We start from the raw sequence: 24,644 nt of genomic DNA, 5'->3' as shown, positions 1-24,644 counted from the left end.
AGGGCTCCACAATACATACCATCAGCAATACCCAGACTGAAAGCTCCTGTTTGGGGAGAGTGACCTGTGCTCAATGTTCTCTCCATCTCTATATTACTGAACCTGTGTTCATGACTCTTTTAGTACGTGAATTAGTTAGTTCAACACCTGACAGAGTGGCATGCAACAAAATGCTAACTTAAGCCCTCAGGTAAATTTCTTGAAACAAACTAATCGTTTCATCCACAGAGATGTTAATGTCCTACCTGGTTGTTGCAGCTCTTCTTCCAAGTGTAGCCCAGTTTCTCACAAACCTCCTTCAGGGCCAGGTAGGATTGTTCAGCATTCAACTTAGTGAAGAACCGAGTCATTCGTTTCACTAACCGTTGCCAAGAACTCTGTAAATCAAGTAGGTTGTCATGAACACAAAGCACTCTGATGCAGTGCACAAGCAACTTGTCAAACTGTGTAAAGAGTTGTCAAAGCCACATCTCCTGAAGAATACCAAATGAGAATGACCTGAAGATCATAGCTCTGTTTTAAGGGTTTGTTCCAGACATCCTGTGAATACAGAACCAGTGACAGACAACTACTTAACTCCCTAACAATTCAGCTAGTACCATAAGATTTATATTTATCAATAACACACAGACAGCTCAAAGATTTAATGTGAACCTAAGAAACAGAAGCGGAGCTTATGGCTCCTTGAGAGTGTTCCAACTTTCGACATAATCATGACAAGTGTCTTTGCTCCAGCTCCATTTTGCATCCTTTAATTTGGAGGGACTAAGAAGCTGTCTATTGCAACTTTGAAAATATTTATTGTTGGAGCATCTACAATCTGCTTCCCAAAAATATCAAACTTATCAGTTAAACTTTCCTCAGTTTCACATTCTCCAGCAAGGAAAAGCAATCTCCCTGAAAAAGGACTTTACAGGTTAGACAGTAAGATCATCTCTTTCTTCTAAATATGGGAATAAAGAACACCGGAATTAATCTGTCATTACAAACATGTGAGTGAGTGAGTGCAAGTGAACTCAAGAACAAGAGAACGCACGTGAGAGACAGCGAGTAAGCAACAGCCAGAGAGAACGTGCGTGAGAGAGTGAGCCAGTGTCAGTGAGAGACAGCCAGAGCAAGCACAAGAGAAGAGAGCGCGAGAATGCCAGAGAGGATGGGAGAGACGGAGCACGCGCGGGAGAGAGAGAGAGAGACGGATCGCGTGAGAGAGAGAGAGACACGGAGTGCCAAGAGAGCACATGAGAAAGAGAGCAAGTGAGCAGGTTTCAGCTACCTGGATTATTAAGATTCCTTCCAGGGCAGGAGGGACCTGTACAAGAATGACTGGTTGCACCTAAACTGGAGGGGCATCAATATCCTGGCAGGGATATTTGCTATTGCCACACGGGAGAGTTTAAAGTAGTGTGCTAGAGGGCTGGGAACCAGCCTACAAGGTCAGCATGTGGAGTCATTGATGAGAAGGTTAAGTCAAGTAAGTCTAATGCAAAGATGAACGTTAATGAACACAGCGGCACTAGTTTATTTTAAAGTAAGGTGTAGAACAGGCAGATGAGCTTCAAAGCTTGGATAGTACATACAGCTATGATATTGTAGTCATTACAGAAACTTGGTTGAGAGAAGGGCAGGACTGACAGGTCAACGTTCCAGGGTTTAGATGTTTCAGGTGTGATAGAGAGGGATGTAGATGTGGTTGGGGAATTACATTACTGATTAAAGAGAATGTCTCAGCTGCACTAAAAGAGTACATCTTAAGGGCTCACTCAGCAAGGCCATGTGAGTAGAATTCAAGAATAAGAAAGGTGCAATCACTATGATGGAGTTACACTATAGGCCTCCCAATAACCAGCGGGAGATAGAGGAACAGATCATGTGAGCAGATCATGGAAAGATGCAAAAACAGGGTTGTTGTGGTGGGTAACTTTAACTTGCCCCATATTGACTTGGACGCCTTTAGTGCCAGAGGAGAATTTGTTAAGTGTATCCAGGAGGGTTTCTTAATGCAATGTGTAGACAGTCAATGAGGGAAAGGGTCATAGTAGACTTTGTATTGGGGAAAATAAGCCTAACCAGGTGATTGAAGTTTCAATGGGGGAGCATTTTGTGAATAGCGATTATAATTCTCTAAGTTTTAAGTTAGTTATGGATAAGGCTGGTCCTCAGGTGAAAGTGCTAAATTAGAGGGAAGCTAATTATAACAGTATTAGGCAGGAACTAAAGAAATTAGACAGGGGACATGTGGGAATCTTTTCAATGGCAGCTGATTACAGTTGGTCCTGCATGCTCCTGACCATACAAACATGCTCCTGTGAAGATGAAAGATCAGGATGGCAAGATTTGAGAACTCTGGATGACAACAGATATTGCAAATTTATTCAAAAAGGAAAAGGAAACATATTTAAGGCTTAGGAAACTGAAGTCAGTCAAGACCCTTGAGGAATATAAAGGAAGCAGAAAAGAATGCAAACCAGGAGTTAGGAGGGTTAAGAGGGGCCATGAAATATTCTTGGCAAGTAAGATTAAGAAGAATCCAAAGTCATTTATACGTACATTATTAACAAGAGGGTAGCCAGAGAAAAGGCAAGTACACTCAAGGAAAAGTTTATGTGTGAAGCCAGAGGAAGTGGGTAAGGTCCTGAAAAGAATACTTTGCAACAGTATGCACCAAGGAGATGTACATGGATGATAGTAAGCTTAGGGAGGGATATGTTGATATTCTAGGGCATGCCAATACTAAGATGGTGGTGTTGCTGGGTGTCTTGAAAAACAATAAGGTAAATAAGTCCCCAGGGCCGGGTGGGATCTATCCCTAGATACTGAAGGAGGCATGGGAGGAGCTTGCTGGGGCCTTGTCAGAGATCTTTACATCCTCTTTAGCCACAGGTGAGGTCCAAGAAATCTAGATAACAGTATTGTTTCTTTAAGAAGGGCAACAGGGATAATCCAGGACATAATAGATCAGTGAGTCTTACATCAGTGGTAGGGAAATTATTGGAGAAGATTCTTAAGAATACATTTTATTCACATTTGGAAAAGAAAGGATGTATAAGGGATAATCAGCATGGCTTCATGCAGGTGAGGCCTTGGCTCACAAATTTGATTGAGTTTTTTGAGGCAGTGACAAAGGTGACTGATAACAGTTAGACACTGGATGCTGTCTATATGGACTTCACAAAAACATTTGACAAGGTCCTTCATGTTCGGCTGGTCCAGAAGATTGAGTCACATCAAATTCACGGTGAATTGGTAAATTGGATACAAAATTGGCTTGATCATAGAAAACAGGGCAATTACGGATCGGTGTTTTTCCTGACTGGAGGTCTGTGACTAGTGCAAGGATGTCCGTTTGCAATATATCTAAATGATCTGGATGAAAATGTCTGAATCGTAAATTTGCAGACAATACAAAAATTGGTGAAGTGGTGGATAGTGTTGAAGGTTTCAGCAGGATATAGATCAGCTGGAAAGTTGTGCATTGAAATGGCAGATGGAGTTTAAACCGACAAATGAGAAGTGATACATTCTGGGAAGTCAAATGCAAGAGGTAAGTATACAATAAATGGCAGGCTCCTTAGGGGATATACAGAGACATCTTGGTGTCAAATTCCATAGTTCCTGAAAGTGGCAACACAAGTGAATAAAGTGGCAAAGAGGCTTAAAGCATGCCTGCCATCATCAATCAGAACAACAATTATAAAAATTGGCAAGTCACATTGCAGCTCCGTAAGACTTTACTTTGGTCACATTTGGGAGTATTGTGTGCAGTTCAGATCTACACTTTAGGAAGGATGTGGAGGCTTTGGACAGGGTACAAGAGTGGTTTACAAAGATGCTGCCTGGATTGGAGTGTATTAGCTATAAGGAGAGGTAGGACAAACTTGGATCGTTTCGCTAAACTGTTGGAGTCTGAGGGATAACCTGATAGAAATATATAAAATTTGACAGGCATGGATAGAGTGGATAGTCAAGTCTTTTTCCCAGGATGGAAATGTCAAATACTAGGGGGCATAGATTTGAGGTGGGGGGGATTTAAAGGAGACATATGAGGGAAGTTTTTTTTGTTTACACAGAATGTGGTAGATGCCTGGATTGTGCTGCCAGGGGACATGGTAGAAGCAAACGCAATAGCAACATTTTAGAGACATCGAGACAGACACATGAACAGGCAGGGAATAGAGGGATATGGACCATGTGCAGGCAGATAGAGTTAGTTTAGAATAGCATCATAGTCAGCACAGATCAGGGTGGGCTGAAGGGCCTATTTGAGCTATACTGTTCTACAAAAACTGTACACAGCACTCCAGGTGTAGCTTCACCTACATAAGAACAGCAAGGTTACTTTTTCCTTGTATTCCAACATTTGCTTTCTAATTTCCAGTTGTGCCTGAATGCTAACTTTTGTGTTCTTTGACAAGCACGCTCAAGTCCCTTTAAATACAAACTTTTACAAGTTTCACAACTGTTAGAAAATATTCTGTTTTCCTAATCTCTCAACCAAAACAAATAATCTTACACCCACTCACATTATGCTTCACCAGCCACCTTGCTGCCCATTCACTCATCGTAATCACTTTGCAACTTCCATGTGTCCCTCACAACTTACAAACCAGCAAACAGTTATATGTTTATCAGTCTCTTCATCCAAATTGTTAATATACAGTGTAGACATGAAGTCCCAGTGTTAATAATTACAGCATTTGATGAGCTCCACCATGTTAACGTAAAATATCCTCCTTTTAATCCATAATGTTTGCTTCCTGTCCACTAACGAATTCCCCATGAATGTGAATACGTTACCTCCAAATTGGAGTTAGTACCTTGCATATTTGTCTTTTGTGTCACACCTTATTGAATGTCTTTTAAAAAAATTCATACATCTACTGGCTCTCCCAAGCAACTCAACACTGTACATTCTCAATGAACTTTTAATGAGTTTATCAATTAAAATTTTGTGCTCTTAAAATCCATATTAACTCGATCATATTATACCCTAATCATTTTAAATTTCCTCAGCATATAGTTAAAGAGTTCCTTAATAACAGCTTCCAACATTTTCCTCAAAGACTAATGTCACACTAACTGTTTATGGTTCCCTGTTTTCTCTCTCTCCTGCCTTTCCTGAAAAACCAGCATTACAGGAAGAAAATTACATTTGCTGACTTTCGATTCACTGAGGCTGTCCTAGAATTTACAGAATTTTGGCAAAATAACAACTAATCTATCCACCATTTCTGAAGCGACCTCTTTTCGAAAAATTGGATGTAAGCCATTAATTAAGTCTCGGGGATTTGATGGCTTTTAGTCCCTTAGATTACTTGAATACTTTGTTTAGCATCTCTCATTAGAATCTTGTTTATCCTCTATTTCAGTACGGAAATTGCATTTTCTATTGTGAAAGCAAGAAAGATATGCTCAACGTCTCTGCACTTTCCTGAGATATCACTGATAACTTCACGGTCTGTATCCAAGGGATCATTTACTTTCCTCCTTTTAAACCATGTAAAAAAACTCTTACAATTTGCTTTTATAGTTCTGGCTGGTTTACTTTTTCCTTTCATTGGAGCAACTTTTTGGGCAACCTATGATGGTTTCTAAAACTCTCCCAATCCTTAGGCTTCCCACTACATTTCAAGATTTTTAATCAAATAGTATCCTTAATTAGCACTTTGTGGATGGATCTTTCTCAAAAAGTCTTCTTTTTCAAAAAGGAAAGGGCACTTTTGTTGAAAACTGGGTAATCTTTAGAAACTATTCCTCGATAGTTATTTACCACCATAACGTTTAGTCCACAAGTTCACAACATATTGCTTTCAATTCCTTTGCCCAAATCATTATTTTGACATTTTAGACGGCACTAAGCCAGGTGGCAGTGTGCGCTGTGAGGAGGATGCTATGAGGCTGCAGGGTGACTTGGGCAGACTGGCTGAGTGGGGAAATACTTGGCAAATGCAATATAATGTGTATACATGTGAGGTTATCCAGTTTGGTTGCAAAAACAAGGCGACAGATTATGTGAATGGTGGCAGTTTAGGAAAAGATGAGATTTAATGAGACCTGGGTGTCACGGTGGAACAGTCACTGAAGGTTGGCATTGCAGGTGCAGCAGGCAGGGAGGAAAGCTAATGGCATGCTGGCCTTCATAGCGAAAGGATTTGAGTACAGGAGTAGGGATGCTTTGCTGCAGAATACAGAGCCTTGGTCAGGCCACACCTTGAGCATTGAGAGAAGTTTAGGCCTCCTTGTCTGAGGGAGGACATTTTTGCTATTGAGGGAGTCCAGTGAACGTTCACCAGATGGATTCCTGGGATGGCAGGCCTGATATATGAAGTTGAAAATCATAAAACACAAGGTTATAGTCCATCAGGTTTATTTGGAAGTACAAGCTACCTGATGAAGGAGCAGTTCTCCGAAAGCTTATACTTCCAAATAAACCTGTTGGACTATAACCTAGTGTTGTGTGATTTTTAACTTTGTCCACCCCGGTCCAACACTGGCACCTCCACATCCTGACATAGGAAGAAAGACTGGATCAGACTGGATCTCACTGTACTCACTGGAATTCTGAAGAATGAGGAGGGGGGAGTCTCATAGAAACATATAAAATCCTGATGGGACTGTACAGGTTAGATGCGGGAAAGATGTTGGGGGAGGTCCAGAACTAGGTGCCATAGTCTAAAAATAAGGGGTCAGCAATTCAGGACTGAGGTGAGGAAGAAAGTTTTCACTCAGAGTTGTGAACCTGTAGAATTCACTACCACAGAAAGCTGTTGGGGCCAGTTTATAAGATATACTCAAAACAGAGATGGATGTGGCCCTTGCAGTTAAAGGGATTAAGGGGTATGGAAGGAAAGCAGGAGTGAGATACTGAAATTGCATGATCAGCTACAATCATATTGAGTGGTGGTGTAGGCTTGAAGGGCCGAATGGTTACTCCTGCACCTATTATCTATGTATCTATGTGACTAATTAACCTTGGCCAGTTCTTTCTTCACTTCCATGAAAATGGCTTTGAAGAATTTCTGGTTGTGGATAAGACTATGCTACTTTTAACTTAATTGCAACTTAAATTGAACAGTGAGAGATTCTATCATTCAACAAAGACCATGGTTCAATGTTAGGATCTTCTGATCTTTAGGGCTCAACACTTTATGCCTCTATCAACGAGACCAAAGTGGGAACCTTCAATAATTATCTCTGGCTTTTGCATTGACCCTATTCCCTGTCAGCTTTTCAATTTTTACAATTCTGAGATCTCTCTACACTCTAATTCTGGCCCCTTGGAAATCCAGTACACCTGCCACTAAAAGTAAGCATACAGGTGTAGCAGGTGGTGGGTGAAGGCAGTAAATGGCATGTTGGCCTTCATGGCAAAAGGATTAGAGTACAGGAGTAGGGACGTCTTGCTGCAATTGTACAGGGCCTTGGTAAGACCACAGCAGGAATACTGTGTGCAGTTTTCATCTGTTTACCTGAGCAAAGATGTTTCCATAGTAGAGGGAGGGTAACAAAGGTTTATCACACTGATCCTTGAGATGGTAGGACTGACATAAAATGACAGACTGGATTAGTTGGGACTACGTTCACTGGGGTTTAAAAGAACGAGGGGTTATTCTCAGAAACCTACAAAATTCTAACAGAACGAAACAGGGTAAATGCAAGAAGGATGCTCCCAACAAATGGACGATCAGGACCAGGTATTACAGACAGGGCCACAGACTTGGTCATTCAGGACTGAGATCAGGAGAAATTTCTTCACCAGAGAGTGGTGAGCCAGTGGCAATCATTGGCACAGAAAATAATAGAGGCCAAAACATTGAATAGTTTCAAGGAGTTAGGTATAGTTCTTTGGGCTTAAGGGTGTGAGGGGAAACTGGGAAATGGTACTGAGTTGGACGATCAGCCATGATCTTATTGAGTGGCAGAACAGACTGAATAGTGTGAATGGCCAAATTTCTGCTCCTACATCTTTTGGGTGAAAGGCGTCCTCATATTTTCAATGTTTCTATCTCTGAATTAACTCTCTCTGCCATTTGCAGACATGCTTTCATCTGTCTCAGCAACAAGTTCTGAAATTTCCTCAAATATCTTTCTCTCTCTCTTACATTAAAGACACAGCTCACAAACAAAACTTTTGCACACCATTCTCATATATCTTTGTGGTTTGGCATCAAGCTCCATTTGAAGTGTTCTGAACCATTTTACTATATTAATAACATTACATGTGCTGTGCAAATACAAGTTGTTTTTGAGGGAATTTGATAATTGTAACCTTGTAATCCTTGGTAAAGTTTAGCAAATGAATCATCTTACCTGTGATGAACCAGGTGTGCTTTGCAATTGGCTGCTGACAAGCATATGGTCTATGCAGGTAGGCTGGGAGAAGCTAATTCCTTGCACTAGATTATCAATGCTAGAGTGATTGGAGTCCCACGATGACAAAGCAACCCGAGGTTCAGGCTGGGAACTCGAGTACCTTGTTTGATCCTCACTGTAATACATTAAAATTGGCAGAAGATTGGAATTTAGCAAGTACAGCAGAATGCCATTTCTGGTTAGAATAATTTGGACAGGGTCACAGATTGGAAGAGTGGATGCAAGGGCAAATACTGAGTGTGCGGACCAAAGACTACGTTGGGGTATAACAGTGCATACATTTATTGTTGGAGGAGTTTAATATAGATAAATGTGAAGTGCTGCATTTTGGAAAGGCGGTTTGGAGGTAATGTTGCGGCTGAACAGGACATTGGTTAGGCCACTTTCGGAATACAGGGTAAAAACAAGGACTGCAGATGCTGGAAACCAGAGTTTAGATGAGAGTGGTGCTGGAAAAGCACAGCAAGTCAGGCAGCATCCGAGGAGCAGGAAAACTGACGTTTCAGGCAAAAGTCCTTCATCAGGATTGATTTATTCCTGATGAAGGGCTTTTGCCCGAATCGTCAATTTTCCTGCTCCCCGGATGCTGCCTGACCTGCTATGCTTTTCCAGCACCACTCTCATCTAGATACTTTTGGAATACTGCATGCAATTCTGGTCTCCTTCCTATCGGAAGCATGTTGTGAAACTTGAAAGGGTGCAGGAAAGATTTACAAAGATGCTGCTAGGGTTGGAGGGTTTGAGCTATAAGGAGAGATTGATTAGGTTGGGGCTGTTTTCCCTGGAGCGTCAAATGCCGAGGGATGCCAGTATAGATGTTTATACAATCATGAGGGCCATTGATAGGGTAAATAGACAAGGTTTTTTTCCCTGGGGTGGGGGAGTCCAGGACTAGAGGGCATAGAGTTAAGGCGAGAGGGCAAAGATTTATAAGGAACCTAAGGGGCAACCTTTTCAAGCAGAGGGTGGTGCGTGTATGGATGAGCTGCCAGAGGAAGTGGTAGAGGCTAGTACAATTACAATATTTAAAAGGCATCTGTATGGGTATATGAACAGGAAGGGTTTAGAGGGATATGGATCAAGTGCTGGCAAATGGGATTACATTACTTTAGGTTATCTGGTTGGCATGGACGAGTTGGACTGAAGGGTCTGTTTCCTTACCATACATCTCTATGACTCCATGATAGGATTCAATTCTGGACACAAAATATTACAAATATTGAGCATTTACAAACATTAACTGTACGAATGCCAAAGGCAGCACTCTCACCCCAATTGGAAGTTGTGGGTTCCATTGCTAACAGCACAGTGGGTGGGTCCCTACACTCAGGTGATTCCAGAGGTAGCTTACCACCAACACCTCCTGCACAATTAGGGATGGATAATAACACTCACATCCCATGAGCAAATTAAATAAAAAAGGCCCAATCATACCATTTAGTATAACACCATCACATCAGTACTGAGGGAGTGCTGAACAGTTGCAGATGGCCTTTTTCCAATAAGATATTACGAACAGCAGATGAAATCTCCCAAAGACCGTGTAATAACTATCCCTAAACAAAGGAGACTAATAACCTATCACATTGTTCTGGATGTAGGTTTGCTCGCTGAGCTGGAAGGTTTATTTTCAGACTTTTCGTCACCATACTAGATAACATCTTCAGTGAACCTCCAAATGAAGCACTGGTGGTGTAGCCCACTTTCTATTTATATGTTTGGACTTCCTTGGGTTGGCGATATCATTTCCTATGGTGACATGCACAAGAATTCCTAGAAGCATGGCATTCCAACCAGAACTCTATCAACAAACACATTGACTTGGATCCCATTTATCACACCCTGAGAAAAAGAACAGGAAATAACATCACCAATCCAAGGAAATCCAAACATATAAATAGAAAGCAGGCTACACCACTAGTGCTTTATCCGGAGGCTCACTGAAGATGTTACCGAGTATGATGACAAAACATCTGAAAACAAACCTTCCAGCTCAGCGAGCAAACCTACATCCAGAACCTCAACCTGAGCTACAAATCTTCTCAAAATTCACTATCACATTACTATTTATTGGACATTGTTATGCATATATTGGTTATTATGTTCCCTAGGTTACAACCACAATTACATTTTAATCATACTTTGCTGGCAGTAAAGAGTTTGGGTCGTTCCGATACTGGGAAGGATTCCATATAAAAGCAAGCTCTTCCTTTTAACACAAAGCAAAAAGAATCATCAGCTATAAAGAAGTATTTAAGAATATTGGGGGCTTTGTTTTGGTGAAAGAGGAGGCAGTCTGAAGGGGGCGGGGCAGGGTGGGGTGGGGCGGAGCATTTCCGGTTAAGGAAGAAATACAAGTTAGTAGCTTCTCAGGTTGTCCAGTGAGAAAGAAATATTTTAAGAAAAGAAAAAAAAAATGGGTGGCACAGTGGTTAGCACTGTTGCCTCACAGAGCCAGAGACCCAGGTTCAATTCCCTCAGACGACTGACTGTGTGGAGTTTGCACATTCTTCCTGTGTCTGCGTGGGTTTCCTCCGGGTGCTCCGGTTTCCTCCCACAGTCCAAAAAATGTGCAGGTTAGGCGAATTGGCTGTAATTGCCCGTAGTGTTAGGTGAAGGGGTGAAATGTAGGGGAATGGGTCTGGGTGGGTTGCGCTTTGGCGGGTTGGTGTGCACTTGTTGGGCCGAAGGGCCTGTTTCCACACTCTAAGTAAAGACAAACTTTACCAGATAGAAATGGGGAGTCCTTACACAGGTGCATCAAAAATTAAAGATGAAGTCAGATTCCTACTTCAAAATTTATCCATGGAACTTGGAAAAATATAAATTCATTGGAATTAATCAATATTGAAATTAGCATTCTTACTCCAAGTAATAAACTTTTTAATCCAATAGGAAACTACCAAATTCAAAAACACTAGTTTTCTTTCGAGGAGGTTATTTGAACAGAGGGATAAATTCATGGACCAAACTATCCCATCATAACTTACACAATTGTGTACACATTAGGAATAACAGCTTAACCAAATCTAGTTAGTCTTGTGTTAATAGGCTCATTGTGCAATTATTCCCACAATTCAAACAACTGCTCTGCGCATTTTTATTTAAACACAGGGAATCACCCAATCTGAGTGTTACACAAAATAAACTCCATTCTTCCATTTTAAGTATCAAACACAAGGTAGGAAGTGATTTGAGACTACAGGACATTGCCTGAGTTATGCAGCGATTGAGCGGACCCTGGACCCAGCACTCCAAGCAATTCACAAAATTTGAGATTCATATAAAACGACTGCCTTGAATCAAAGTGCTTAAGGAACTGAGACCTGGGCTATAAACATTAATACATTCCATCAACCTATTCATAAATAAATAAAGGGTCAGTTCTGGGGTTACTGCAAGTGACATTAGCTCAATGTATAATTTTTCAGATGAATTTACCTCCAGGGCAGACCACTGGCAGGAGATAGATCCACATTAGAATGAATTTGTTTAGTAAAAGGCCCCTGAGAGTCAGTGGGACTACCAGAAGATAACCGTGTTCTCTTCACACCTGGAAGAAAGGAACAGAAAAAAACAGAGTGCCCAGTCAAAAGATTTGATTTCATTGCACATAATAGAAGTCCTGCACATTACAACATGTCCTTTACTCTCAGGGTAAAGTTTGTCATTTAATCAGGTTTCAGTCACACTGCAACAGTAATCCACCTGTATTTCTTTCCCAATTCAATGTCCAGTCAACAAAGTGGGAAAAAAGCATGTGGACAGAATTCTGATCTCATTCTCAGTGTTCTCTGAGAACATAGAAACATTGCAGCGTGTGTGTGTGCATGTGTGCGTTCAGGGCAGAATAATATTATTCCAAATTGCAAAGGACTAAAATACAACACACAAAGTTTATGCAATGCAGGCTAGAAAGCAAGTGGTTCAGAACAAGGATGTGGCCTTCATGGTCACAGACAACATGCAGCAACAATACTACTCCGAATTAATGAATTGAAGTAGGAACCAAGGTTTAAAAAAAAACTTTACACAAAACAGCTTACGAAGCAATAGGGAGAGTATATAGTTTTGCTGAACAACGTGTAAAAGTCGTTTTGAATAGTTGTTTTAGCAAAGACAGAAGCTCAAAATGAAAATGACTGTTCTAACAGGACAGTGGGTACTTGGGAAACAGTACAAGTTTCAATGGGTGAAGTGACCATACATTGAGTTTCAAATAGTGTACCTTTCACTAGTGGGTGAAAACAAAAACAATTTTCCTGAGCACCTCAACATAATTGTGACCGAATGCCAATTCCCTTTCCTGAAGAGGACAACACAAAAGCAATCCAATTCTCTTTGTAAAAGGCTACACTTATCTCCTGTACTCCTATCAGATTGGGAGTACAATCTTCTCAATTGGGAGAAACAGTAGCATAGCCTGCAACAAACTGTTACCACTTCTCATTTCCAACTGAATTTAATAGTGCTTCAAAAATTTCCAACTACAGGGGCTAGTGGCGTTATTGCAAGATTATTAATCCAGAAACGCAGGTAACATTCTGGGGACCTGGTGCCATGGCAAGTGGCAAAGTTTAAATTCATAAAAATCTGGAATAAAAGCTAGCCTAATGCTGACCATGTAACCACTGTTGATTTTAGTAACAACCTATCTGGTTCACTAATGTCCTTTAGGGAAGGAAACTACCATCCCTACCTAATCTGGTACTTGAGACTGCAGACCCACAGCAATGTGGTTAACTCTTAACTGCCCTCTGAGCAATTACAGATAGGCAATAAATGCTGGCCCAGCCAACGACACCCAAACTCAAAGCAGAAAGTTCAGGGCATACACAATGCATCTGTCAGTACTTGGTAGGGACAGAAAAGAATAAAATTTTAGAATCTCAGACATATACAGCCCATGAGGCCATTCAGCCCATTGTACCTATGCCAATTGCAAAAGAGTCATTCAGCTTAATCCCACTTTTCAGGTCTTTGAGTGTCATTTTGTAGATCATTACATCTCCAGTTACTTATTAAATGTGAGGAAGAGTTTCTGTCTCTATCACTGCTTTCAGGTAGTCAGTTTCACATCCCCACCAGACTGAGTAAAAACAAAATTCTCCACAAATTCCCCTCTAATCCTACCAATAACTTTATTCTATGTCCATGATATTGACACCACCACTAAGGAAAATAGCTCCTTTCTATTCACTTTTGAGGTCACTCATAATTTTATAATCCTCAATGAAATCTCTCCTCAGTTTCTTCTGTCCCAAAGAAAACAATCTCAACAGATCCATCTTTCTTCATAATTAAACTTTACCAAGTCACACACATGGAAAATCTAATGCTCATTTTAGAAGGGAGAGCAAAAGAACAGATTATTATTTAAACGGAGAAAAACTGCAGAAAGCTGCAACACAAAGGGACCTGCAGATACTCACTTATGGAACACAAATCTAGCACACAAGCACAATTCCTGATGAAGGGCTTTTGCCCGAAACGTCGATTTTACTGCTCCTCGGAGGCTGTCTGAACTGCTGTGCTTTTCTAGCACCACGCTAATCTAGACTCTGGTTTCCAGCATCTGCAGTCATTGTTTTTGCACAGCAGGTAATCAGGAAGGCTAATGAAATGTTGGCCCTTATTTCAAGGAGGTTGGAGTATAAGAGTCGGGATGTCTTACTGCAATGGTAGGTGCTGGTGAGACCATATATGGTTTAGTTTAGTTCGCTTAAGATATTTCATTGAAGGTAGTTCAAAGAATGTTCACTAGGATGATCCCAGGATGGAGAGATAGTCTTTTGAGCAAAGTTTGGGACTCTTCTCAATAGAGTTTAGAAGAATGAAAGGTGATTTCATTGAAACAAATTCCTTACATATTTTTCATTCTTAACAAGCTTGAAAGGGTAAATGCTAACAGGATGTTTCCTCACATTTGAGTATCTGGGACCAGAGACATAGTCTGAGAACAGAGGCTGGCCTCCACCATTAGCTGGAATCACCACATTTTGCTAACAAACTGAGCATTCAAATGCTGCTTCAGTTAAATATCATAAAGGGACTAATTGTACTTCCTTCATGATCTGTGTTCAATCTACATCAGTTACGGCTTGGGCAAAGAAAGATACAAGTACTTGGTCACGTTAACTTACCCCTTTTAAATTGGTAAATGAACCACCTGTCCTTTTTAATATCTGAAATCGTGGCTCTGTTCTTTGGACCTTCAATGAGAACTTTGTTCAGCAGACCTACGTAAACCAGACAAACATACAAAACGTAATGTCAACAAGTCTCAATGGAATGAGCTCCAGTCAACGTACAGCAAGGTGTAAAGGCCTCCTACTTGCCGTTTTTCCATCTGTAAGATAAACCTGCTGTTACACTGCAGCTAAAGCATCTGAGCTCTACATCAGTAAAGTTAGTTTACGAAAAGTAGAATAACTGGAGTGCCCCACTATGCCAACAGGGCATAGGAAAGGGCATCAAGTACAAAAGAACAGGAGTAAACTGTTCAACCCATCCTAAGCCAGGTCAGCCATTTTAATTATATCAAATATCAATTCCAACTCCTTAATCTTCAGAGATCTCATCTAACAAAAACCTGTCAATCACAGTTTTGAACTTTTCAACTGGCTCCACCCTCTCAACAGCCTTTCTGAGAAAAGATGTTTCCTGACATCAACACTGAATGATCTAATTCTAATTTTAAGGATGGGCCAACTCATCTTGTGCTTCCTTCGCCAGAGAAATAGATTCGCTTCCTCTACCAAAGCATTTCTTAATTATTTTAAATGTCTCATTCAATCACTTCTCAATCTGCAAAACTCATATTATTCAGGGCTGTCTGACAAGAAAACCCAAATACAGGTGTACACGTTTGTAAATATGTCACAAATCCACATGGCTGCTGGAACACCAAGGAAAGGTAGTGGCTATTTTTTGGGGAATAATTAAGGAAGACAAGAAGATTAAAGTCTGGAGCAATTACTCATCTCCAAAGATTTAGTTAAGGCTTAGAAAGTTCCTACTGAAGGCAATTATGAAATGAATATTGGTATTCATTCTCTTTGGGTGATTATTACAACAATAATGCATGTTTGTCATTGACACAATGACAGGTGCATAACTGGGTTCATGATTCCTGCATCAACGCTGGAATAGGATCAATTAAAAATAGTCATTTCTACACAGGACAAAGCTTGAAATTTAGCTCACCGTAGGGAACAGATGCTTAAGAAGTTCACTATTTCGCTTGTGTTCAACGTCAAGCAAAACTTGCTCACAGCAAACTGAAGGGTGATCTTACACAGACAGTGCCCAAGTTAATAATCAACCCATTTCAGGTAATGTAAAGTTCAGGGAAGCTGTCCTGTTGCTCTGGCCAACACTCACCTCTCAATCAGCAGACAAACTGATCATTTCATTACAATTTGCGGAACCTTGTTCTATGCTATTTAGTTGCCGGGCTTGCCTCCAGAGATAATGACAACACTTCAAAACAATTCACTTGCTCTGATGTTAGGATATCACACCTCCCCATCAACAGGGAAAGTTTATTTCCTCCTTTTAACTTAAAAGGAGTAAACAAGCAAAGTCACCATAGTTCCCAAGGATTATAGGGCTACTCTCTCATTAGAAGGGTGTGGCTGGTCATGGTTTAACTTGAGGATCACCATGCTTCAGAAAAAAAGAGGGGTTGAGAAGAAGGAACCTTCATGACAAAATGAATCGAACTATTATATAGTATAGGTGTCATGATCTCAGCTGATGTCACTAATGGACAAATCAGATGTCAGAGTGAAATTTTTTATTGTTAATTGGTGGACACTCATTGAAACAGAGACACAAAAGACTATGGATTTCCTTTAACAATAAAAAGAAAAAACTAAAACAAACAAAAAGTCTAACAATATAGAACACAGTTTAAAATATTTTAAAATACATAGCAAGGCAACTCCTTGGCCTGCCTTGTCAGTCAAGTAAATAAGAAAACAGGTAGCACTTCTGACAATACAGCACTGCAATGACATGTGCCTCCAGAATTACATGCTCAGATCTCTCAGCAGGAATTGAACCTGCAGCCTTCTGACTCAAAGGCGAGAGTGCTACTCATTGAATCACAAACACCCAGAAAAAGCAGCAGTGCTTGCCCACTTTAAATATGTCAAGAGATATTCCCAACTGTGGATTGTCCAAGGAGTAGATCCCTGATCATTTCCTTACTCAGTGGAATAGGATCAATCTTTTTCCATGGTGTTAGGTATAGTTTCTTCTCATTCCAATCACAGTACTCCTGACAACTATCCGCAGGCTGGTCCCAGGGTAGCTCTGCAACATAGAATATCTGTCAGCAAAAATGAACAATAATCAAAAAATACATTCTAACAATTGAGCATCTTCTGGGTGAAAATCCACTCTATTTTTCATTGTTGTGCCTGCCTATTCATTTCAAAGTGCAACACTCTCAAATTTTTTTCACTTGGCTTCAGGATAACTTCTGATTAGCCTTTGGGATAATTTCTAGGTTGCTACGTGTCTGTTAAGTTTAAAATAAAGTGGAAAATTCTAACTGCAGTAAAAAGAAACTAAACCACAATAGGTCCCATGCTGTAATACTTGCTACAAAAGATAAAAAGACTCAGGACCACCTTCATCCTGTTCAACATAAAGTTTGGAACTCAAAACTTACACAGTAGCTTTCACACAAAATTTGAAAACTGCTTTAACAAAAAGCTTCAAAGGTAGCAAATCAAATAAAAGCACAGTTGTGACTTGACATCTATTTGATATGAGATAGAATTCAAAGTTGTTCAATCAGTTGGATCAATGCAAGTTCACACCACCTGCAACCTTGTTGAGTAAACACCTCCCATAAACAGGCAGCAGTCCCTGACTTAGTTAGAAATAAAACAGTGCTCTGAACACTAGCACCCTCTAATGTCAGTGAAGTATCATTACTCTCCCTTCTCAAAAGGACAATAATTATACATGGTGGAATTGAAATCTGCCCAAATAAATGCTCACTGCAGCTTTGAAAATCTCTCAGTTAAATGAACAACACCCATGCTGGACAAAACAATCAAATTAATTCACAACCAATTTGCTGCCTTAAATAAAACAGAAAGTGCTGGAGAAGTTCAGCAATTCTGATAGCATCAGTGGAGAAAGAAACAGAGTTAACACTGAGTCCAATGACTGTACTTTAGAACTGTTCCGAATAAGAATCATACCTTACTTGAAACATTAGCTCTTTATTTCAGGTTCCCAATATCCGCTGTTCTTTGATTTTATTTCATTGTCTTAAACATCCATGCACTCCTCCAGCACTGCAGCACGGAGGTGGTCTGTACCATCTTTAGGAAGCACTAAAGCAACTTAATCAAAGCTCCTTTGCCAGGAATTCCCAAACTGGTGGCTCTACCACCCAGGAGGACAAAGACAGCCAGTATCTAGGAACACCATCACCTCCACTTGACACATCATCCTGACATGGACACACACATTCTTCATTGGCAATGTGACAAAATCCAGAAAATCTCACTCAAACAGCAACAACTGACCCAAACAAAAAAAACTCTCCATTTTTTCCCCAGATTGAAAATTGTTCATGTCAGTGGACATGATGTCCAATGCAATCAGTAATTCAGGAATTGGTATTTGCATCTTCTGGTGTTGCAAAGAAAGACAAAGCAAAATCATTCATTAAGGGTGTTCAAATTTTGGATCACAAATACTTGCTGTTTACTTTTCCACATTTCACATACAGAATTATGCTTCATCTTGCATCTCCTCTCTTTGTTTAAATTCATCCATGTGATGAAGACACCATTGGCTAAGCCAACATTTTTTTTGCGCATCCTTAATTGCCATTAGAGGGCAGTTAAGAGGCAACTGCACTGTTGTAAATCTGAAATCACATGAAGGTCAAATTAGGTAAGGACAAAGGTCCTTCCATGAAGGATGCCAGTGAATAAAATGGGTTTTTACAGCACTCAGGCAATGGTTACAAGTCACAATGTGGCTAGCTTTTATTCTAGATTTTTATTGAATTGAAATTTCACCATCTGCAACAGCAGGATTCAAACATATGTCCCAGAACACTAGCCTGGAATTCTTGATTCCCAGTTTACCACCTTCTCAGCTTCTAGATTCTCAGATTCCTATTCTTACTCTGCCACTGCCTTCCACTATTGCACAAAAATTGTGGGAAAGAAACACGGTGAGCTATGTCAGTAAAGGTTGAAAGCTATTATTTGAAAACTCTCTGATGTGAAATAGACTACCTGCACTTACAAAGTTCACTCCAAAGTGTCAGCTCTGGGGGACTGCAACAAACAGCAATGTGAGAACAGCAATCAGTGTGCTAACAGAGGCAAAGTAATCTGTTAAACATTTGTGATCTAACTAGTCGATTGCAGAGCAGTTATAGGATATCAGACAGACTGAGAAGGGACAAGACCAACAGCCAGAGAGAGAGGGGAGAGAAAGAAAGGGAGAAGGGGTGGGTGAGAAAGGCAGACAGAGAGACAGACAATTCTGAGCCCCACAATCTTAAACAACCATGATAAACCCTTCCCAATCTCTCTGCATAAAGACTGAACTAACCTCCAGCCAGCATTGCAACGAGAACAATTCCACACGACCAGATATCTACAGGCTCTGCTCGGAACTCTTTCCTCCTCAGCAACTCAGGAGCAACATACGGTAGAGTGCCACACATCTTATTCAGTAACCTCTCACGGCCATTGTGCCTGTATACAGTCGCCAAGCCAAAATCAGAAAGCTTCAGGTTATCTAGAAGGGAAATAAAAACAAATGGCTAGAGATGCTATACATCGAGTCAAGGACATTGGCATAATAACAATAAAGCCTTTTTACATAGACAGTGGCAGATTTGCAGGGTTCTCTGACATTGGCCACACAGTCAATAACAGCCGAGCAACACCTCACTGACACTGCTAAAGCCTAACTTCCCAATGATTGCAAAAGTTGCAGTTTATGGCTCTCCAATTGAGCGTCTGTGATACGCTGATCTGTGAACCAGGGCTACTTTCACAAGAAGAAATAGGAGCAAGAGTAGACCATTTGGTCTGTTGAGCCTGCTCTGCTATTCTTGGCACAGAGCTCCAAAAAGGGAAGTAAATACAGGTCGAATGTTTCTTGCATTGATCCAAGGTAAGGGCTTCCTTCTACTCAACCAGTCTGCTTGTTTGACAATATAAACAAGACATGGAGTGAAGTGAGCTGTTTCTCAGTTTATGGGCAGCAGGAAATCAGGGAGCATGTGCACATTGCTTACATCTAGTTTCATTCATTGAACATGAACCACCACCTGCCTCCACCAATTTGTTGGTTATGAATTTATGCACATAAACTTTTATGATGGGGTTTGGGGCAAAACAAAGCTGGAAGGAAAAATAAAATTTTAATTAAGCCAAGGTAAGCTCAGGTTTATATCGAATTTCTGCTCTTGACAACAAGCGTGCCATCAAGAAGTCTGAGTAAAACTGGAGTCAATGGGAACCAAACACTTTGCTGGTTAAATTATACCTGGCACAAAGGAATATTGATTGCAGTTGATTGAGGTCAGTCATCTTAGCTTCAGAACATCATTGCAGGGGTTCCTCAGGTAGTATCCTCAGCTCAACAATCTTTAGCTGCTTCATCAAAGACTTACTCTCCATCATGAAGTCTGAAGTTGGGAGGTACGCTGATGACTGCAAAATGTTCAGTACCATTCGGGAGTCCTCAAATACTGAAGCAATCCATGTTCAAATGCAGCAAGATCCGGTCAATATCCAGGTTTGGGTGGACAAGTAACAACACTTGCTCCAGACAAATGTCAGGCAATGAGCGTCTCCAACAAAGGAGAATTTAACCATCATTAACATTTAATGCCATAACCATCACTGAATGCCACGTCACCAATAACCTGGAGGCTATCATGACCAGAAACTGAACTGAAGTGGTGAGGCTACAAGAGCAGGCTCGAGTCGATGAATCATACAATGATGAGCTCACCTCCTGACTTCCCAAACTCTGTTCATATTCTACAAAGCACAGTCAGAATTGTGATGAATTATTCCCCCAATTGCAGGAGTGTGTACTAGCTACAAGATGCACTGCAGAAATTCATCAAGGTTCCTTAGACAATATCTTCAAAACCCACAAAGATTATTATGCAGAAGGACAAAGGCAGCAGTAAATATGAGAACACCATCACCTGCAACTTTTCTTCCAAGCCACTCACTATCCTGACTTAGACACAGATCACCATTCCTACTATTTTGCTGGGTCAAGATTCTGGAACTCCCTTATCAGCAGAATTGTGGGCAGATCTACATGAAATAGACTGTAGCACATCAACAAAACACTCACTCAAGGGCCATGAGGATGGACAATAAATGCTGGCCCAGCGAATGAAGCCCACATCCCAAAGATGAATAAAAACAAATATTCCATGAATAGCATAACAACAGGCCATTGATCCCAAAAGTCAATACTAGCAACATTTAAATATTTAGATGAACACTTGAAATACCATACAAGGCCATAGGCCTAGTGATGGGAAATGGAATGAGAGATAGTTGCCTGATGACCAACTAGAACGTAATGGGCCAAAGGGCGCCTATTCATGCTGCAATCCTCTCTCATCTGAAAGCACTAACATAAGCTGTGCATAAGAACCAGGAGCCCATTAGCTCCACACTAAAATGATCATCCTCAATATCAGAAATTGAAGAGTGAGGAACCTGTAGACAAGTCCAAGGCTTTGTACAACGACTGTTTTGTAAAAATAGAAAAGCACGAACAGTAATCGGGACAGGAACACTGATTGATTCTATACTCCTCACTCACAGGCTTTGAGGCCAACTGTTCCTTCATACTGAAATTCTGATAACTCAGTATCAAGTGAAGATCATCATAGTCAGCATGCCTCAAAACACTAAAGGTCATCCAAGAACCAGCTTTTCCTGGGTCAACTTTCTTAATTGTTTAATTCAATCTTTAAGAGGGTATTGTTTATCATCTAAATAGAAAATCAAATCAACTGGGAGTAGGGAGTGGACAGATGCTTAAAAACAAATGTAGCTACAGTCATCTTTCTTACAGTATTATCTTTTATTCGTTCATGAGATTTGGGCATTGATAACGAGGCCAACATTTATTACCCATTCCCAATTGCTCTTTATGTAAGGGACACATCTTTTGCCTTATGGTCATCAAGTGCAGAGTTCGACTCCTACTCCAAGCGGTCCCAGAAAATACAGACCGAAGCAACAACACTGATGGAAGGGGTAACGTCCAACAGAAGACTCTTATCTAGTGGCTGTAAGAGTCTCATCCCACGTCCTATTGTTTTCAAGCTTAATAAACTTCACACAGCATAGGACTAAGGCCTTTCTCAGCTGGTATAAATCTGGCTATCATGACTCGTTACACATTTTGGCCTGGATATTCTGACAACCAGACAATGGTTTCTGCAGCATAGACAGGAGTCGTAGAATCCTAAATGTGGTAGACTCCCAAGGATTTCCCTGAGAAACTGAAGTGGCTATTGGACATTTCCCCTACCAGAAGTATCCATTTAACTCCGAGATCAGTATGTCTTGCTTCAGTTTAGTAGTTACGTAGGAAAAGTCGGAGATTAAGAACCTAATGTAATACCTGGGTAACAATTAAACTGACCAACCAACTCATCCCCATCAGAATGGTTGGTTTTTGTGCCTCCTTCATAATGAAAGATGAACAGATCAGTTTTGCTGTACTATACCTCGGTCATCGAGCAGCAGATTTTCTGGCTTGATGTCCCTATGAGTAATTCCAATACTATGAAGGTATTCCTAGGAAGAAGAAAGATAGAAGCTTTTAAACCTGAATTACTTTACAACTTCTTCTCAATCTCCAGGCTCATAAAATACAATGTGATGACAGACTGAAGTGAGAACTACAAATCCAAACACAGCAGGTTTAGCAGAGCTAATAGGTCAGAAGTAGCTATTGAGTGAGTGCTTAAGACCTCTGGTTACAGTGTATCTACTATGCTTTGGCTTCAAGCATGACTTCCAATGGATATTTTGGTGTTTCTCATTTGATTAAAATAGAATATGGTAGTCTTGGTATTTTAAAGCCTTGGTTGGTGAACAAACCAAATTTTGGCAGACAAAGCTCATTGAGACAATATATTTCTAAGAAGGTAAGCATTACAATATTCCACCTTTAGTTACACTGTGCAATGCCACAAGAGGAAAACTGCTGTAGCATGCCCCTGTAAATCCCATTAACACACTTAGTTTCAAGCATATATAGTTTTTCTTTTATAATTCCAAAAAGACAAAGAATTAGTGTTAGAAGCTCAAGTATTAGAAGGTGTTAAGGCAGCACAGTGGTTAGCACTGCTGCCTCACACACCAGGAACCCGGGTTCGATTCCAGGCTTGGGCAACTGTCTGTGTGAAGTTTGCAGTTCTTCCCCAGTGTCTGCTTGTGTTTTTTCCAGGTGCTACAGTTTCCTCCCACAACCACAAAGATGTGCAGATTAAGTGAATTAATCTGGGGTAAATGTAGAGCAATAGGGCAGGGGAATGGGTCTGGGTGGCTTACTCTGGAGGGTCGGTGTGGACTTGTCGGGCCGAAGGGCCTGTTTCCACACTGTAGGGATTCTACGATACTATGACAAAATACTGCAGATACTGGAAATCTGAATTAACAACAGAGAATGCTGAAGAAACAGCTTCAATGGAAAGAGAAACAGAATAACTGTTTCAGGTCAATAACCTTTCATCAGAATGTTCCAAGTAGTGAGAAATTTGAAAGCAAAGTTGATGAAACTTATCAGATTAGGGTAAGAGTAGGAAGTACGTAATAGAGATATCAACATTTTCAGCAAAAGAAATAAATAAGGGCTGTCAATTGCAAAAAAAGAATCTTTCATGAATCACACACAATAGTAGGCTTAGCTTGGACCTATAGGGGCTTCCACAGCAAAATGTTTTATTTGGGAGTGGACTCAAAGAGGAAACTGCACAAGAACATATTTAACCAGACAGTGTGGTGATGGACAAATCTCTCTTCAATGAAGAATTAATGGTACTTACCACTCCTGCTATCAGCTGCAGGAAAAATCTATGAGCATCCACTTCAGGCATACCCACATCAGGTTCTACAGGAATACAAACCAAATCAGTCACAGCATTAATCTGCTATTACCTAGGAATTACATAGGCTAGAGAGCACAGAAAACAGATCATTTGGCCCAATCAGCTCATGACTGTGGTTATACTTATTGAAAATGCGGCATGGTGGGCCAGTGGTTAGCACTGCTGCCTCACAGCACCAAGGACGTGGGTTCAATTCCACCCACAGGCTACTGGAGTTTGCACACTCTTCACATGTACGATGGGTTTCCGCTGGATGTTCCGGTTTCCTCCCACAGTCGTCGAAAAGTGTGGTGCTGGAAAAGCACAGCCAATTAGACAGCTTCCAAGGATCTTCCTGATGTAGAGCTCATGCTCAAAGCATTGACTCTCCTGGTCCTTGGATGCTGCCTGACTAGCTGTGCTTTTCCAGCAGCACACTGTTAGACTCTGATCTCCAGCATCTGCAGTACTGACCTTCTCCTTTCCTCCCACAGTCCAAAGACGTGCAAATTAGGTGGACAGGCCATGCTAAATTTGCCAGAGTGTTCAGCGATGTGTAGGCTAGGTGGGTTAGCCACAGGAAATGTAGGGTTATAGGGTAGGGAAATGAGTCTGGGTGGGATGCTCTTCAGAGGGTCGGTGTGGACCCGTTGGACTGAACGATCTGTTTCCAGACTGAAGGGGTTCTACGATTCTATGATAACCAGTATGTAATGGAACCGACGAGGGAGCAAGGTATCCTAGATCTGGTCCTGTGAAATGTGAGAGGAATAATTAATGACCTCATAGTTAGGGATCCTCTTGGAAGGAGTGATCACAGTCTGGTTGAATTTAGAATACAGTTGGAGAGTGTGAAGATAAAATCCAATACTAGGGTCCTGTGCTTGAACAAGGGGACTACAATAGAATGAGGGAGGACTTGGCTAAAGTAGACTGGAAACAAAGATTTTATGGTGGGACAGGTGACGAGCAGTGGAGGACTTTCAATGCAATTTTTCAAAGCGCTCAGCAAAAGTATATTCCAGTCAAAAGGAAGAACTGTAAGAAAAGGGGTAATCTGCTATGGGGTGTCTCAGAAATAAGGGAGACTATTAAATTGAAAGAGAAGGCATACAAAGTGGCCAAGAACTGCAGGAAACTATAA

General features: G+C 40.8%; 1 protein-coding gene across 4 annotated transcripts in view; it reads right to left on the bottom strand.

Annotated features, from left to right (window-relative positions):
• chek1 (checkpoint kinase 1) overlaps positions 1–24,644 on the bottom strand; it is a 38,314-nt gene that overhangs the window by 6,109 nt on the left and 7,561 nt on the right. For 3 of the 4 annotated variants that reach the window (XM_087976484.1, XM_043676877.2, XM_043676876.2), the window contains exons 4-11: positions 23,459–23,523; positions 22,136–22,205; positions 18,967–19,155; positions 16,585–16,689; positions 14,514–14,609; positions 11,812–11,923; positions 8,308–8,485; positions 246–377 (exon numbers count right to left, since the gene is read on the bottom strand). In XM_087976484.1, coding sequence (XP_087832610.1) covers positions 246–377; positions 8,308–8,485; positions 11,812–11,923; positions 14,514–14,609; positions 16,585–16,689; positions 18,967–19,155; positions 22,136–22,205; positions 23,459–23,523 — 947 coding nt within the window. The remainder of the gene's footprint in view (positions 1–245; positions 378–8,307; positions 8,486–11,811; positions 11,924–14,513; positions 14,610–16,584; positions 16,690–18,966; positions 19,156–22,135; positions 22,206–23,458; positions 23,524–24,644) is intronic. The other variant, XM_087976485.1, reaches the window with a different exon arrangement.

This window comes from Chiloscyllium plagiosum, unplaced genomic scaffold, assembly GCF_037043375.1.
Source record: "Chiloscyllium plagiosum isolate Xiang-an unplaced genomic scaffold, Cpla_swu_hap1 HiC_scaffold_29, whole genome shotgun sequence".
In the NCBI taxonomy this organism is placed as follows: Eukaryota; Metazoa; Chordata; class Chondrichthyes; order Orectolobiformes; family Hemiscylliidae; genus Chiloscyllium; species Chiloscyllium plagiosum.
This window is presented reverse-complemented; position numbering and strand designations above follow the sequence as displayed.